Source organism: Rhododendron vialii, chromosome 1a, assembly GCF_030253575.1.
Source record: "Rhododendron vialii isolate Sample 1 chromosome 1a, ASM3025357v1".
Lineage (NCBI taxonomy): Eukaryota > Viridiplantae > Streptophyta > Magnoliopsida > Ericales > Ericaceae > Rhododendron > Rhododendron vialii.
The window spans coordinates 4,429,290-4,442,692 of record NC_080557.1 but is presented as its reverse complement, the minus strand read 5'-3'; the positions used below and the strand labels follow the sequence as shown (position 1 = coordinate 4,442,692).

At 37.9% G+C, this 13,403-nt stretch overlaps 1 protein-coding gene across 1 annotated transcript; it reads right to left on the bottom strand.

Annotated features, from left to right (window-relative positions):
- Positions 1 to 7,442: 7,442 nt before the first annotated feature.
- LOC131298577 (cysteine-rich receptor-like protein kinase 7) lies at positions 7,443 to 11,548 on the bottom strand. The gene is made up of 7 exons (XM_058324061.1): positions 10,326 to 11,548; positions 9,097 to 9,231; positions 8,820 to 8,995; positions 8,540 to 8,750; positions 8,198 to 8,435; positions 7,946 to 8,096; positions 7,443 to 7,853 (listed from the first exon to the last, which is right to left on the bottom strand). Exons 1-7 carry the CDS (start codon positions 11,398 to 11,400, stop codon positions 7,545 to 7,547), a joined length of 2,295 nt encoding a protein of 764 aa, XP_058180044.1. The 5' UTR covers positions 11,401 to 11,548; the 3' UTR covers positions 7,443 to 7,544.
- Positions 11,549 to 13,403: the final 1,855 nt, after the last annotated feature.

Below are 13,403 nucleotides of genomic sequence, written 5' to 3'. Positions count from 1 at the left end.
ATAAAAAAATTCAAGGTTATATATATTTTAATACTTATTTTTCTCTTAAATTCTATATGACCAATGAGAAAGTTTGGATGTGGTTGAGTTTAATGAGTCGAGCCGAACCAAACCCAAGCCTTGACGAACTCAATTCGAGCCTAGATTTGGCTCGGCTCGCTTCGTTTGAGTTTAATGAGCCAAACCTGAGCTTTGAAAAATGTTTATGAGCCAAACTCTAGCCAAGTTATTAAGGTTCGAATCGAACCCGAGCTGAACTCGAGTAAAACTAGTACCTTAACGAATCCAAACCGAACTTAACAGGGTTTGGCTCGATTCGGCTTGTTTACGGCCCTAGTTTCAACCACCAGGAGTAAAGGCTTGGTCTGGCATGGAGGATGAACAAGAGTTCCATTTTAGCCCATAAGTGCAAATTAACCTCTGGCGGTGTATTCCGTAGGTTTAAGCAATGTAGACAGAGAGAGAGAGAGAGAGGGGGTAGTGAGTTGGGAGAGAACTCCACTCGTAAAGCTTTAGTCTGTTTCTAGTGAGATTGCTTCGATTCCTCCGTGGATGTACGATCTTGGAGAACCACGTTAAACCAAAGTTCTGAATACCGTTTCAGACAGGGTATCGGTTTTCTTACTGGTATGGTACGTACCGGAACCGGTTAGGTACCGGGTACCGTTTCGGATTTACCGCAACTATAATATATATAATAATTATACATAATTATAATTCAATTTTTTTTTTCATACCATGCAATTCATCATAAAATACGTGTATTAAGACAACAAAACCCACATAATTAACTTAAATTCATTATTTTCCTTACAAATCCAAAAAAGAAAAGAAAAGAAAAACACTCTAGCATTGAATTTTACGTTGATGTGCAGCTGCACACCTCCTACTCCTGCTATACAGCCTGTAGTATTCGAAAATCCTATTGGTACCGATGGTACCCGTAGGGAAAATGCACCGACGGCCACCGGACGGCCGATCCGAGCCGTCCAAAAATTTTAAAAAATAAAACCGAGTGGGCCTAAGCGGGAATCAATGGCATCCGAGGTGTGTAGGGTACTTGATCCGAGCACCTCTTTTTCGCCTATATATGTATATTGGTGTATATATACGAAAAAGGAGTGCTCGGATCAAGTACCCTACACATCTCGGATGCCATTGATTCTCGAGTGGGCCCACTCGATTTTGTTTTTTAAAATTTTTGGACGGCTCGGATCGGCCGTCCGGTGGCCATCGGTATATTTTCCCTACGGTACCGTCGGTACCAATAGCAGTACTCGTTAGTATTACTTTACCCACTCCATCACTGCGCCACAAAACCAAAAACTTTGGCAAGAAACGACTGAAGGGTGAAGAGGCGTGAAGAAGACGGAGAAGTTCATCGGAATGTCTCTAAAAGACTAGATCTGAACAGGAATCGATTCCAAAAATACTTTTCCTCTTCCCTCTGTTCTCCATAACTTCAGGTCTTCTTCCCCTTCTTTCTGTTTTTCTTTTATTTCTCCTATTTTCTCTTTGGCATGTAACGCCGGGACTCGCCGGAATCGGATGAAATTACAAACGGCCCAGCTTTGCAAAATACCGGCCGAAATTCCCGGTAACGACATCTCGGCCGAGATTTGCCGAATTTTTCGGTACAGACCGATAATCGCCGGTATTGGCACCGGAACGGTATCAGATGGTCAACTTACCGGAATCTCACAAATCCGGGACGTACCGGCCGGTACGGTACGGGATCCACAACATTGCGTTAAACTCATTGTTTGTGTGTATGGTTTTGATTCTTGGGACACGACAGGGGTGCAAGTATAAGCACAAATGTGAAAGTGTTTTTAAAAATAAACCACAAAAAAACTTAATGCATTTTATCATCTCGTTTCCACCAACAAAACCACAAAAAAAATCTAACACATTTTACTAACTGGTTTTTATTAACAAAAAAACACTAAAAACTTAACATATTTTACTAATTGATTTCCACTAACAATTTTTTTTTTACCAACTCAATAACTATTTCACTCGCATAACCATCAAAAACTTTTTCACTACCAGAAATAATTTGACATTTCTCCATAACTTATTCACTACCAGAACACCTAACAACTTTTTAATTACAAATAAATATTTATAAAATTTTCACTACTGGAAAATATTGAAATTTGCGAGGATGAGGATTGAAATGGACACTATTGATTGTGATGATATTTAAGAAGGAAGCGAAAAAGCATACCCAAGAAAATTTCAAACGATTGAAATTTGTGAGGATGAGACTCTCTCTCTCTCTCTCTCTCTCTCTCTCTCTCTCTCTCTCTCTCTCTCTCTCTCTCACGCACACACATAAGTCACAACTGGCAGGCCAAGGTTTTTGATGTATTACCAATTCGGTGGCGACAATAAAGTCTCAATACGTGGTCGTTTTGATAACTTCCAGTCTGTAGTCAATAACACGGTTCGTTCCAAACTTCCATTTGCTTTCATTTCAGGGGAATTTTTGGCTGCTCTTGGGGCATGTCTGTTTATACCCATTTTTGGTACCGCGCATCGACCTAGCCGTGAATGGCCATTTAATTAATTTTGTAATTAGATTGGCCGAAATTATGTAACTGTTGGTTGTTGGGTTTATTGGGCCATGGATTTACTATTAATGTTTGGGCCCAATAACCAAACACAGCCCATGAAGGGTGGAGCCCATGAAGAAGGTGCCGATTTGGTTTAGGGAGCAAGGCCACGATTGCAGGGAATTGGTTATTTTCTGGAGGCAGTTGGTTCCTTCCAAATTTGAAGGCCAATTGACTAAATGTCAAGCTAGCACAAAAAGAAGAAGTGATGAGTTATTGCCACATCACCCCATGATCTTTCAATAGCCAGAAACTGCCCATGATCTTGCATGCACAAAAGAAGGAACAATCATGGGACATTTGGCAGCAAATGGAGCAAGAGGAAAATTCGGATTCAAACCTGAATCAGCTTCTTGCTTTGCCTATAAATACTAGTTTCGAAGGAGAAAAACGAGTCCAACACCAATCAATGCCTAGCGCTTAAAAACACTTTCCTACTTTCAGCAAAGTAGACTATCGAGTATTTCGTACTCAAACCCATTTGAACTCACTTCTTCAAGTAGTTTGAATTTTACTTTTTTTGTACCACTTTATTATCCCGGAGTAATAAAGTTTACGTTTTACGTTTTACGCATTTCCTATACGACTAGGAAATTCTAAGTCCACAACTGTGTGGCAAATCACAAACCTTCTTGTGATCATTAACCTTTAGGTCGCACACAATCGCTTACAAGTTAGAAGTCAAGATTCACGGCAATCTTTATCTAAAGTTAGGCGCTACAAGTCTTGGCACGTCCGCACTCAACCAATTGCTTAAATCCGCAAACCTCGCCTTCAAATATAAGGTTGAGAAAACCCCAATTGTAGGGCTAGATCATCGGTAGCATAATAAACCGGTAAGACCGGGATCGTACCACAGGGAATCAGAGATAGCTTAATCGGATTGTAGGTATTGTAACGTGGATTTTGGCGTTAAAGACGGCCAACTTGGTTTTGCTTTAAACGATGGAAGTGATAAATAAAAGACTATGAATGAACTTTATAAACTGAAAGCAGCAAGTTGAGGGATCGTCTATCCCTTAACAAAAGCCGTTATCGGTTCTCAATTATAACTCAAGCGAGAGTTACGACTGCGTGCTCACGCCTGAAAGATTTAACTTTAAAGATTACGTTTATTAAAAGATGTGATTAAACAGAATTAAATCAACATATTTTTGCTAATGTATCTAACACGTAGGAGGCCACGAGCCCTCGGTACGTCGCTTGCCAAGATTGCTTGACTAAACGACCTACTAAGAAGTTAATACCCCTCGCTTAGATCAAAATGGCTAAGTTACCATAATTCCAAAAACCATGCTTTTAAGCCTGAGGGTTTGAGAACCAACTAACCACCTAAGTCTTTGGGAAAGATTATCCCGAAACTTAGCCAAACAACTATTCACTCATAACTAAAGCACAAAAGAAAACATAAAAACAAGACATGATTTTTTATCCGATAGAATCGAAAACAAACTTGATATTAGTGAAGATCCAAACCGTACAATCAACTTTAATAAACAAGAAATTAACAAACAACAAATACCTTAAGAAGTTCTTGAAGGAAATAGCTCAAAAAGCTTGAGAGCTTTAATGGAGGAAAGCCAAAAATGTAAAAGACTTGAAGGTGTAATAGAATAGAGTTAAGAAGGAGAGAGAGTGTGGCTATTTATACAAGGTAACCCCTCCTCCTCAGTAAAATATCTGAAAATATCCTAAAAGTAGAAACCATCACTACTACAATAATAGATATACGCCACACTAAGGAGATTCACAATGATCACAATTTTCAGTGAAAGCGTGATAAAAAGTGATTCTTAAATTTTTTTATCTCAGTTTAAGCTCAAAGCTGAGATAAAAAGCGTGTTTTAGCGCAAAATAAAAGACCTCACTCTTACGGCGAGATAAAAGAAAAACAACCACACCCTTGCGGCGTGATGAAAGATTTTAGGGCAAAAAAAAATGAGATAAAAGATCTCGCTCTTGTGGCGAGATAAAAGAGAAAAGATCTCACCAATGTGACGTGATAAAAAAGAGAAAAGATCTCACCCTTGTGGCATGATAAAAGATTTTAGGGTGAAAAAAAAAGAGATAAAAGATCTCGCTTTTGTAGTGAAATAAAAGATAAAAGACCTCACTCTTATACCGTTATAAAAAACATTAGTGCGGAAAAAAGTGAGATAAATGATCTCACTCTTGCGGCGAGATAAAAAGTCTACCCATTTTGGTGCGCAGTCTAAATTTTCACGTGGATGGGCTGGTACTCATTTAGACAGACTTTGAAAAGTTATGTGAGAAAAACGATGTCGTTTAAGAACTTTGAAATTTTTTTTTTTCTTTTTTACAAAAGGTAAGAAGATAAGCCCTAATTACACTTTATCCCAAAATTTTTTTATGTTTCATCTTCATCTTCATGCCCAAAAAGATCGAGAGAGAGAGAGAAGGCAAATCCCACAACTGGGTTCCACCGGTGCCTAGTTGTTTCTTCGACGACGGACGGACTATTCCACTAGTGTCCGATTTTCACATAAGCGAGCTGTGATTTTTATGGTTTATTATAGTAGTGTAGTTATTTCGAATGTCTTCCAAATATTTGTTTGACACATTAGGTAAAAAAATAATTATATTATTATGGCTAAACCTTATCTGAAAATGATTAAAATGAAATTCAATATAAACACAAAATTCATGTGAAATGGTTAGTTTATAAATAATAAAAAATCTAAAATTTGTCTATAATATTATAATCAGCTGGTTGTGATAATTTTCATAAAAGTATAAAGCTCACACTATAACAAAAAACACTATTGTCTACTAAATTTACTAGCTAAAATTAAATTTTTTGCCCCAAGAAAATCCTTTGGTGACCAATAACTAATTTTGATTGGCAAAAAATTTATTGTCATATTTTTAAAATTTTTTAAACAATGTTTATATATGTATTTTTATATATTTTAATATCATGTTAGTTGCATTTCAAAAGATTCAGCAAATTTTAAGGGGGGGAAAAAAGTTTTCTCACTTTAGAAAGTAAGTATAAATATTTTTGTTTTCCTAATATAACAGAAGTTCTTGACTAGCTTAGTGGTAAGGGCTTGGAAAATCAATTAAGGGTGCGTGGGTTCGAAACTTGGCAATGACAATAAAAGATGGTCTAGTAGATACAAAGAAAAGATCACGCGCAATGGTTTTCCATCTCAGTTTATGGTGTGATCCTTTTGAACTTTCAATCACGGTTATAGACCGTGATCTAAACTAATATACAATCACACCTAAAAAAGAGAAACAAGCACCCCCAAAAGAAACAATCACAGCTTATAACCGTGATAAAAGAGAAACGATCACGCCTTTTGGCCGTGATTGTTTCCCTTTCAATCACGGTTTATAACCGTGATTTATATGAGTGACTTACAATCACACCCATATCCATCACGGTAGCAAGAGCGTGATGAAAAACTTACAATCACAGCCAATAGCTGTGATCTTTATGGTTTATTGTAGTAGTGCATGCTATAAGTAGAAAGTCCAAAAAGCAGAAAATATCTGCAAAAAAAGCACCCGTATCGATATGGTTATTTTCCTGTATCGATACAACATCCCTACGGATAAATTCCATTTGTTCTGTTTCAATTTTGTATCGATACTTCCATTATGATGGTATCGATACCGCCTGCTTTTCACCAACATCCCATGCTATGGCCTTGGCTGGTCACCCGATGACCCGACGGCTCTCTAAATGCCTTCAAAACATCGCCAGCCTTGTCCCACGCTACCTCCAGCACTTGGGAAAATTCATGGGCACAAGTTGGCATAAAAAAGGCATCAAAACATGCCGATTTACCTGCAACGCTTGAGAAAACACTTTATGGTGCAAACTTAAATACGAACTACTAAAAACACTAAATAACCAACAAAACCAGAACTTAGTGCACCAAATATATACAATATTGGGTGCTTATCACCAACCAACGCCTGCAATCGCATCCACGCCTTGCTCGGCATATGCGTGACAAAAACGAGAGTTTTCAATGTCCCAATAGCTTCTCGCAGTCTAGCATTTGGGGGATTTCATGCATTGCATTAGGGCATGTTTACTATAGCTATAGATACAGATTTTGCATTCTAGTTTTAGATTCTGCTATAGAATCTAAATTTTAGATCTTGGTAGAATCAGATAAACATGTTTACTGTAACGGTGAAAATGTAATAGTCCTAGAGTATTGTCACGTGATATTGCGGACCATTTTACAACCACAATAATGTTTCTAGGAGAAGATCACCAATTTTTTTTTTCCTCTTTATAGTTTTCGATCCCTAACCAAACTCCACTATCTAGGTTTTAATTTATTCAATCTGTTTACAAAAAAAAAAAAAAAGTTCGACCAGTCCGATCCAAAAGGCTGTTAGTTTGCTGCTGGGTAAGGAGTTGAATTGAGAAGCCTTTCAACCTTCTGGGCCTCAATTCTGCCTGGAATTTAAGGTTTCTGGGTTCTTCATGCTGCTGAAATTCTATTACTAATTGGACCAGTTTGGGGCTTACTTTCCAAATCTGACCCAATTCAACTTCTCAATGGATGTATCAATTTTTTTTTGTTTCTAGTTTGGCCTCATACTTAGCCTCTTTCTCTGTGGCTAATATTTTGTCTTTCACTCGATGTACCATAGAATCTGTTTAAAAGAGCTTGTCAACCAAGTTAGTGGAGTGGATGAAATCGTCTTAAGATATTGTAAAAGAGCTTGTCTCATGCATAATGATTGTATAATGCATTCAAACAAGACAAGTTGAAGCAAGACAAGTTGTATTTCCGGCGATATATATGCACGGAGAGATGGGAGTAATCATATTTACATCAAACTTCAGAAAGATACGACAGCAAAAGCAAAATCCTAACGAAAAAATGAACGGTTACGGGGCTTACTCTAGTCATGAACCAAAAAGAAAATTAACCTTCATCGGGCTACCATTTGGGTAAAGGATACATCACCAACTGACCAAATTTCTTGTTGAGATGTAGACGCTTGAACTTCATCTTCATTTCTTTTTATAGAAAAAGCAGGTATTTTGGGGTTGTTCATGGCGACAGTTTCATTTTTCAGCGCCGACGAGAGTTCCAACATGGATGGTCTATCGGCCGGATTTTCTTGGACACATAGCAAAGCTATTTGCATGCATCTCACTAATTTACAGGATGAATTTGTATCGTCGAGTGATGGATCCATGAACTCCATGCCTTTCCCACTCTTCCACAAATCATATGCCTGAAGTATTTCGATGCAGTGCATCTTCAGTAGAGTTCACCGGAACGAAATCAATTCGCAATATTCATGTCAAAATTTTCAGAATTACTTACATAGTCCAGGAGGTTTAAGTCTTCATGAAGGCCATGTGAACAATTATTCCGCTTTCCACTAATGATTTGTAAAAGAAGAACTCCGAAGCTATAAACGTCTGATTTAGTGGAATATATGCCACGTTTTACATATTCAGGAGGTACATAACCACTGCAATATAGCATAAGTGAACAAAAAGAGATAATTAGATTAGTACTATTTGAGACTAGAATACATTAGGTAGTGTGTATTGTAAGAAATATGCCACTTACTATGTTCCAACAATCCGGTCAGTGTTACATTCGAATTCATCTTTCTGGAAAATTCTAGCGATGCCAAAGTCCGCAATCTTGGGCTTCATCTCGTTGTCTAACAAAATGTTGCTCGCTTTCAAATCCCTATGAATTATTGTCAATCTTGAGTACTCTTGGAGGTACAAGAGCCCCTGAGTAACCCCTTCAATGATTTGAACTCGTTTTCCCCAATCTAAAAGTGATCCCCTCATTGGATCTACGTGAAAGAGATTTGGATAGTTAAATTTAGGTGACACCTCATGTTAAAATCACACTCAATTATGATTCACAATTAGGTTAGAGGCATTAAGGATTGCTAACCATAGACAAAATGATCTAGGCTTTTGTTCGGCATGTATTCGTAGATCAACATTTGTTCTTCTTTTTCGGTGCAAAATCCCATAACTCTTACAAGATTTACATGCTGCAGTTTGGCAGTAAGCATCACCTCATTCTTGAACTCTTCAAATCCTTGTGTAGAAGTCCTTGAGAGTCTCTTTACTGCTATTTCTTGTCCATTACATAATATACCCTATAGGCAAAACAGATACCACTTATTTAGTTTTGTTTTCTTGATTTATTCAAAGAAGAATAATTTTACCTTGTAAACAGGTCCGTATCCACCCTCTCCGAGCTTATTTTCAATTGAAAAATTATTGGTTGCTTCTACAAGGTCAGTGAGACTAAATACTAGCAAATTAGGAGCATTTGCATTTTCAGGAGATGCTATAGTAGTTCTGAATAAAGATTGCGATTCTTTTTCGTTGTCCATCCATCCTGTAACCAATAAAAAGGACATGTGGAAAATTGAAGAAAGCCGTTAGAAGGGTTAAGGGAAATATTTAGGAACAAAATTTTCACAACTGGAAGGAACTTACCTTTGTTTCTGCGTGCTCTCTTACGCAGATACCACGTCGCAGAAACTAGTACCAGGGTAACTGTGGCTGAGGTTGAAAGCAAGATTACTAGCAACAGGTGTCTCTTGTTTCTAGGATCATTCTCATCTTCTTGTGCTTTGAAATTGCACATTAGAGAGAAATGTGAGGAGACAATATAGCAGTAGACAAGAGAAACAGAACATTCCTATCCCTTCCAATGTGAAAAAAAAAAAAGACGTTAGGGAATAGTTCTAGTTTTTTGATAACTCAGGCTGTCAGGCAACGGCAGTTGCACATCCGGAGATGAACACCGACCTCTAGAGTGTAGTTATGAATAAGAATTAGAATAATAGTACTTTGTCAATTCAGCGTCAAAATGTGAACAAAATTCAGCTCTGCGTCACATTAGACTTTAGGTGTTTAATTTGTTAGCAGTGACCTGCTTCTACTGTTTTGTTTTGCTTTCTGCCTTTTTCTTTATTGTAATGCAGGGTGTCCAGGGAAAACTTGCGCACAACTCAGACTAATTCTTACATACAACCCCTTCTACAGTTGTTTCACACACTTACGCATGAGGTGAGGTGATCCCAACAGCTGAGGGCGGAACTATACATTAGAAGCCCTAGGCTGTATCCCAGGTGACGGGAGGTGGAGTGAAAAAAAAAATTATTTGTAAAAATTTAGCCTAATAAATTTTAGCACACCTCATTTATAGGTAAACTTGTTAAAGATATAGACTCAGATGAGAGAATAAATAATTTATATTCTCTAAAACAACGCAGGACACAATTTCAATAGGATACAACTTCAATAGTTTACGTTTTTTTGTACTTTTCTTTTGTTTGTTGTTGAACATTTACATATTACGTTTATATATTAGTTTATTAAATTTTTTGTTAGCCGAGGGCGTTTTGAATTCCTGGTTCCGCACTTACCAACAGCTACTAGCAAAGGGGAATGGAGGTGCTGTGTGAGTTTGGCATTGTAATTCTTAATGGCCAGGGTGGTGGCTACTGGCTAGCTCCTCGTGGGAGCTTCGCAAGCTTACTTACGGATTCAACCATCACTAATAAACATTCATATGGCAAGTTAATCACAGAGATGGTTGATGCCATAACTGTAAGTAAATTCTTCCTTTATTGCAGTATGATAAACCAAACAAAATAAAAACCGAGCCTTAAGCCCCAATCAATTAGGGTCGGCTACATGATATTGCTTTAAAGTTTTACCTGCCGCCTTAGAAAGCTTCCAATTGTCATCATTGCCGACATGCCATACTTTGTAACCCAGAAGCCCTTTATCCCTCGCATACGAAACCTTAGTTCTGATGGCCTCCACATCATCATAACCAATCCAAACTGAACCATTAATGCAGTAATTCGTGACATAAGTGGAGTTATACACTAACTTTTCTCCATCACATCGCATAGTTGACTTGATGAACTTGTAGAACATCGAACCATCATGCGTAACGGCGGGACTTCGTCCCGGTGATCCGATCTCATTGACCATCGGGTCCACCAGCATCCACGCGTACCCATGGTATGCTAACCCCAAAACCATCTTGTCAGCAGGTAATCCTCTACTTATCCATTCCTTAATTCCATAATCAGTACTTATATTGCTTGAGGGGTCATACAAAGCAGAATGAGCACCTGTGATGTTTTCCGTGGTGGGTAAGTGATAGTAGTACGATACAATGTGTACCCAATCGAAGTTCCTTCGAATCGACTCCATCGGATAGGTTGTGGTGTTTTTTGAAGGCAAATAATGACCGGCCAGTGTCAAAATGAGCGGTGATCGGTTGGAATTCTTCGATTCCCTATTTATCGCAGTTCTCCATTCGTCAAAGAGAATTCCAATAGCTTCCATCTTGGTGGTGCTTGTGTCCGGTTTGACGCAACAAAGTTCCAGGCCGTGAAACCCATAAAGCCTGGCTCTCTGTATTGATGATTCAATGAAAGAAGTTCTGTGAGAGGGTTGGGTAGCCATTGAATAGAAGGTTGAGAAGGGTTGGGTATCTCCAACAAAGATGGACAGAAGTGTTACAATTGATGGGTTTTTCTGCCGAACGATGTCGGTGAAGGTGAGCATAGATGGTTCATCAGAGGGTTCGATCCAGAGCTCATAAGTTGAATTGTTGAGATACGCAAAAGCAAATGTCAAGTGAGTGAATAGAGTTGAGTCTACATCGGGAACTGGGAATTGGCCAAAGGAAAACCAGGAACCTGCTTTGATCCAGGTCTCTGAAGAACTTGTTAATGAAGGAAGAAAGAGGAGGAGGGAAATGATGGTGAACAACATTTTAAGATGGCTAGAGCCTGGAGTTCCCGTTCATGAACCTTTGAACTATATGTAGCTGCCATGCTGAGGACTTGAATGATATTTTCTTTTACATGCGACTTCGTTTCACCAAAAAAAAAAAAAAAAAGCCTTCACGTTATAGAAGTCAAAGTCCTCTAAAATATGTATGAGATTGACTTATTCATGGAGGGGCCGTGATTCCTTTATCCATAGAGTCGTGCAATCTTGACCGTCCGTTTCGATTTTGGACGGTCCGGATTTAAATGAAACTCTTTCCCGAGAAAATTTTATTTAAATCCGGACCGTCCAAAGCCAAAACGGACTCTTCCTCAAATAAGTTTAATTTAAATCTGGACCATCCAAAATCGAAACAGATGCGCACGATTCACCTCTATAAAAACTTTTTCTTGGAGCTCTGTAAATAAGTTTTTTTTAAATATCGATGTCTATTCTATTCTCTAGTGTAGTCTATTTCTTATTTAAACAAATTTAGACTTGTTCAATTTCGTGGGCCGAGAAAGATGGATGGGAGATCATATGGCTCCACTCCTCTTGACTTCAGCGTTTCCTCTCCCACCTACTCGTGTTTCAACCATCGGGCAGGAGTAATAAAGGCTTGGGCAGATATTCCTCAATGCAAAGAAGTCAAAATGCTCTAAAATATTTATGAGATTGACTTGTTCTCAGGGCAGGAGTAATAAAAGGCTTGGGCAGATATTCCTCAATGCAAAGAAGTCAAAATCCTCTAAAATATTTATGAGATTGACTTATTCTCCGGCAGGAGTAATAAAGGCTTGGGCAGATATTCCTCAATGCAATATTATATAAGAAGTCAAAGTCCTCTAAAATATTTATGAGATTGACTCAATGCAATATTATATAAGAAGTCAAAGTCCTCTAAAATATTTATGAGATTGACTTATTTATGGAAGGGTCGTGATTTCCTTATCCACAGAGTCATGCGATCTTAATCGTCCGTTTCGGTTTTGAATGGTCCGGATTAAAATAAAACTCTTCCCTGGAAAAGTTTTGTTTAAATTTAGACAGTCCAAAGCCGAAACGGCCTCTTCCTCAGAAAAGTTTCATTTAAATCTGGGTCATCTAAAGCCGAAATGGATGTGCGCGATTCACCTCTGTAAAAACTTTTTCACGGAGCTTCGTGAAAAAGTTTTTCTCAATTTTAATCTTTGAAGTTATTAGAGATTTGTCCCAAAGTTAATCGAGATGCGCGCAAGCTGGAGCATCACTGCTATCAACAACCAATGGGAGCAGGGATGGAGCCAGGGAGGGGCTAGTAGGGACGGTCGCCCCTGCAAAAAGAAAAAGAAACACTACTATTACATGTAAAAAAAAAAATTCCTATGAAAGTATATAGGCTCGCCCCTGCATGGTGAAATTCCTGGCTCCGTCCCTAAATGGGAGAGTGTACTTTATCAATCATTGCGACCCCAACTATAAGAGAGAGAGGACTTTGGAGTCCAACAATCAAATTTTAAATTTTTTTTTTTTCAATTGAAATACCCACCCCCCCCCAACTATATAAGAGAGAGGGGACTTCGGAGAGTATACGTATATGTTGTTGATATACTATTACATTTTGTAAACATAAAAAAATATTTGAATCGAAAGATCGCTTACTTGATTAAAATAATTTTAAACCAACAATTTATTATTATTTTGGAAAATATTTTTCATATGTCAATAAAAAACCGAAAAATAAAAGTTAAAACGTTTATTATTTGAAAAAATATTTTACATCGAAACAAACGGAGCCATGCATGGTGAAAGAGCTTGTCTCACAATGATTGTATAATGCATGTAAAACTCGGATTTGAGTACGACGACTTCATTAATTATCGTTAATTATTTCGTGTTGAAATACATATACATTTGTTATACTATCAGTTTTTGTAAATTTAGGATATCATCCAGTATGGCATCTGTTATCAAGGAATATTTCAACTGATAATATGGTTGTAATTAAAAGGACCTTAATCGGATGG

What these genes read in the sequence shown, in the direction of transcription:
- LOC131298577 (XM_058324061.1), bottom strand. Translation starts at nt 11,400, where the DNA reads ATGTTGTTCACCATCATTTCCCTCCTCCTCTTTCTTCCTTCATTAACA. An exon ending in GAGAGCACGCAGAAACAAAG is followed by an intron (nt 8,996 to 9,096) that starts GTAAGTTCCTTC and finishes TATTGGTTACAG; the next exon opens with GATGGATGGACAACGAAAAA. An exon ending in GATACGGACCTGTTTACAAG is followed by an intron (nt 8,751 to 8,819) that starts GTAAAATTATTC and finishes TTTTGCCTATAG; the next exon opens with GGTATATTATGTAATGGACA.